The sequence below is a fragment of the Oryzias melastigma genome, linkage group LG7, assembly GCF_002922805.2.
Source record: "Oryzias melastigma strain HK-1 linkage group LG7, ASM292280v2, whole genome shotgun sequence".
NCBI lineage: Eukaryota > Metazoa > Chordata > Actinopteri > Beloniformes > Adrianichthyidae > Oryzias > Oryzias melastigma.
Genome location: NC_050518.1, coordinates 17,020,197 through 17,023,399, shown reverse-complemented (window position 1 = coordinate 17,023,399; position 3,203 = coordinate 17,020,197). Strand labels below are relative to the sequence as shown.

The 3,203-nt window shown below is 43.1% G+C and overlaps 1 protein-coding gene across 1 annotated transcript in view; it reads left to right on the top strand.

Moving 5' to 3' along the window:
- The window catches only part of LOC112159532 (semaphorin-3F), a 14,064-nt gene that overhangs the window by 8,355 nt on the left and 2,506 nt on the right, over positions 1–3,203 (top strand). The window contains exons 5-16 of the mRNA XM_024293664.2: positions 33–126; positions 216–335; positions 459–604; positions 677–791; positions 876–945; positions 1,092–1,236; positions 1,311–1,533; positions 1,612–1,700; positions 1,775–1,816; positions 1,925–2,082; positions 2,169–2,236; positions 2,311–2,438. Of these exons, the coding sequence (XP_024149432.1) occupies positions 33–126; positions 216–335; positions 459–604; positions 677–791; positions 876–945; positions 1,092–1,236; positions 1,311–1,533; positions 1,612–1,700; positions 1,775–1,816; positions 1,925–2,082; positions 2,169–2,236; positions 2,311–2,438 (1,398 nt within the window). The remainder of the gene's footprint in view (positions 1–32; positions 127–215; positions 336–458; positions 605–676; positions 792–875; positions 946–1,091; positions 1,237–1,310; positions 1,534–1,611; positions 1,701–1,774; positions 1,817–1,924; positions 2,083–2,168; positions 2,237–2,310; positions 2,439–3,203) is intronic.

The following is a 3,203-nucleotide window of genomic DNA, read 5'->3' as shown; positions in this document are numbered from 1 at the left end:
CTTTTGTAACCTCTGCAAATCTGCCCCCGCAGGACTACCTGTTTAGGCTGGTGCCTGGGTATGTGGATTCAGGGAAAGGAAAATGCTCGTACGATCCCAAACAGGAGAGCGTTGCAGTCCTGATCAGTAAGATTCTCCACTGGAAGAAGGAAAAAACAGATTCCTCTCATATTTCTCTGAGTAACAATAGCTTTCTGCTCCGTTTGCCCCCACAGATAGTAATCTATATGCAGGGGTGCATATTGACTTCATGAGCACAGATGCTGCTCTGTTTAGGACCATGGGAGGCAGAGCAGCGATCAGGACAGAGCAGTATGATTCCAGGTGGTTGAACGGTGAGTAAGCGTGGGTGTGAAGAAGTAACTGCTGATGATTACAGGTTATAGTTCCTCTCTTTTTTGTCTTTTGACAACCACTTGTCTCAATCCCCTCTCTGCTTATCTGTTTTTATCCTCCAGAGCCTGTGTTTATTCAGATCCAACAGATCCCTGACAGCGCAGAAAAGAACGATGACAAACTTTACTTCTTCTTTCGTGAGAAGAGTCTCGACACCACTGGGGGAGCCAGCCCTACCGTTCTGGCCAGGGTGGGGAGAGTGTGCATGGTAAGAACGGCTGAAAGTACGTTAAAAAAAAAAAAGTAAAAAAGGACGATAACCTCAATTTGTGTCCTGCAGAACGATGAAGGAGGACAGAAGTCCCTGGTGAACCGCTGGACCACCTTCCTAAAAGCTCGCCTTATCTGCTCGGTCATAGGAGCCGATGGGGTGGAGACCAGATTTGACGAACTACGTAAATTCCTACAACATTTTTTGGATGCAAAGTGAATCCAGGTTGCCCAAAATGTGTCTCACTTGTACACGATTTTGCTTTTAGGGGACGTGTTCATTCAGCCAACGCAGGACGAACGAAACCCCATGGTGTATGCTCTCTTCACCACAGCGGGGTGAGTCATCTTCACACACTTAATTGGTGAATTCATTCCTCAGACAACCTAACCCAACATTTTTGTGGCCAATTTATGCTTTAATTTGATGGGTTGGGTGCTTTTTCTTCACCTTCTTACTTCATTTTTTTTTCTCTCTGCTCAAGCTCCGTCTTCAAAGGCTCAGCGGTCTGCGTGTACTCAATGGCTGACATCCGCAATGTCTTCAATGGGCCTTTCGCCCATAAGCATGGACATAACTATCAGTGGACAGAGTACACTGGCAAGATTCCCTATCCTCGGCCTGGAACAGTAGGTCTTATTTCCGTAGTCAAAATTCCGGCTAAAATCCTTCATCATGTTTCACCTCCTTCTCTCCTGTCCAGTGTCCAGGAGGAACCTTCACTCCTGGCATCACCTCCTCCAAGAATTTTTCAGACGAAGCAGTCAATTTCATCAGGTCCCATCCCCTCATGTTTCACCCAGTTTATCCTGTCCACCGGCGCCCCCTGGTGGTGCGAACGGCAGTGGACTACCGCTACACTGCTCTGGTGGTGGATCAGGTGGATGCTGTGGATGGGCGCTATGAGGTGCTCTTTTTGGGCACAGGTGAGCCCCAGTAATGTTTCAGCATGATATGTTTTACTAAAATACTTTAATTTGGAACTTTCTAAATCTGTTTTTCAGATCGAGGCACTGTTCAGAAAGTTATTGTCCTGCCTAAAGACCCAACAAGCATGGAGGAACTGACTCTAGAGGAAGTGGAGGTTTTTCGGGTAAGCTTTCGCCTTAAAGCGGCAGAATGAGATCAGTAACGTAAACTCAACTGTTTCTGTGTGTTGATTTACAGAGCAGAGCTCCTGTCAAAACAATGAAGATCTCCTCAAAAAGAGTAAGCCTGCTTTTGCAAAGACGAACTTTCCTGTTGCAATAAATGCCGCTCAGCAGGTTTTGCAGCTGTTCCACAGCCTCCCTGAGTTGTTTGTTTGTGTCTCCACAGCAACAGCTGTACGTGTCGTCGGACGCCGGGCTGACGCAGGTGTCGCTGCACCGCTGCGGCGTCTATGGCCGGGCCTGCTCTGACTGCTGTCTGGCTCGGGACCCCTACTGTGCTTGGGATGGAGAGAGCTGCTCTGCCTTCACCCCATCCACCAAAAGGTTGGGGATGACTCACATTCTCACACTTCTTTTAAGCTGTGTTTATCCTTGTAGAATCATTAAAATGTTCTTTAATTTTTCATCAGGAGGAGCAGAAGACAGGATGTCAAACATGGAGATCCTCTGAGACAGTGCAGAGGCTTCAACGCCAAAGGTGGGATGATCTCTAAAGCTTTCAATTTTGGTAATTGTCATTTCACTTTTTTCTCTTTTTGGATACGTGTACAGTAGAGAAACGTCTGAAAGAGACAGTGCAGTTCGGCGTGGAGGGCAGCAGCACTTTCCTGGAGTGTCAGCCTCGCTCCCCTCAGGCCACAGTGAAGTGGCTCTTCCAGAGAGAAGGAAAGAGGAAAGTGGTGAGGAAAATCTCTCTGTTCATACCAAAAATCAAACATTTCCCCTCATTCTAAACCTTCTGAGCAAACTGAGAGCTGATTCTTAAATGCACGGTAAAACCTAGATTTTAGAAAAGGTAATTATTGTTAAAAAAAAGTTTTTATTTTGGTTATTCTGGATTTGGGGCACTAATTAAAACAAAAATATATAAAAATGCAACTAACAAATAATTTATGACACTGTGTGATAAATAAATAAAAGTTAAAAATATAAAAAACAAAATATTATCATTGATGGATCATTAAATGATCAACTCTGTACTTTTATTCAGTTCACATTTCACACGCCTTTGATGAGCTTCTCCATTAAAAAAAACACCTGATTTTAAATATTAATGCATGAAACTATTTTAAAATTCCAACTGATCATCAAAGGAAGATCTTCGTGAGTCACTTACTGATCTCAAGAAACACAGCAGGCCCGTCTGGCCTGTTAAAAACAATAAACAAACACAGAGCCTGCTTTTCATCGCAGCTAAGTAAACAGTGCAGAAATTCAAAGATTATTTTTGACAAGTTTCAATTAAATTTAATTTAATAAGTGTGCTTAACAAACTACGTATAGGACACTAACAAGTATTAGTAATTTGGTATAAGCCTGGTTATATATACATTAATTATTCATTTGTTTTCTCCAAAACTTTTATAGGTATTGGAGAAAACCAGGTAATTTTAGGTGAAATGCCAAACACTAAACAAATACACTTTAAAACAACATTCACTTAC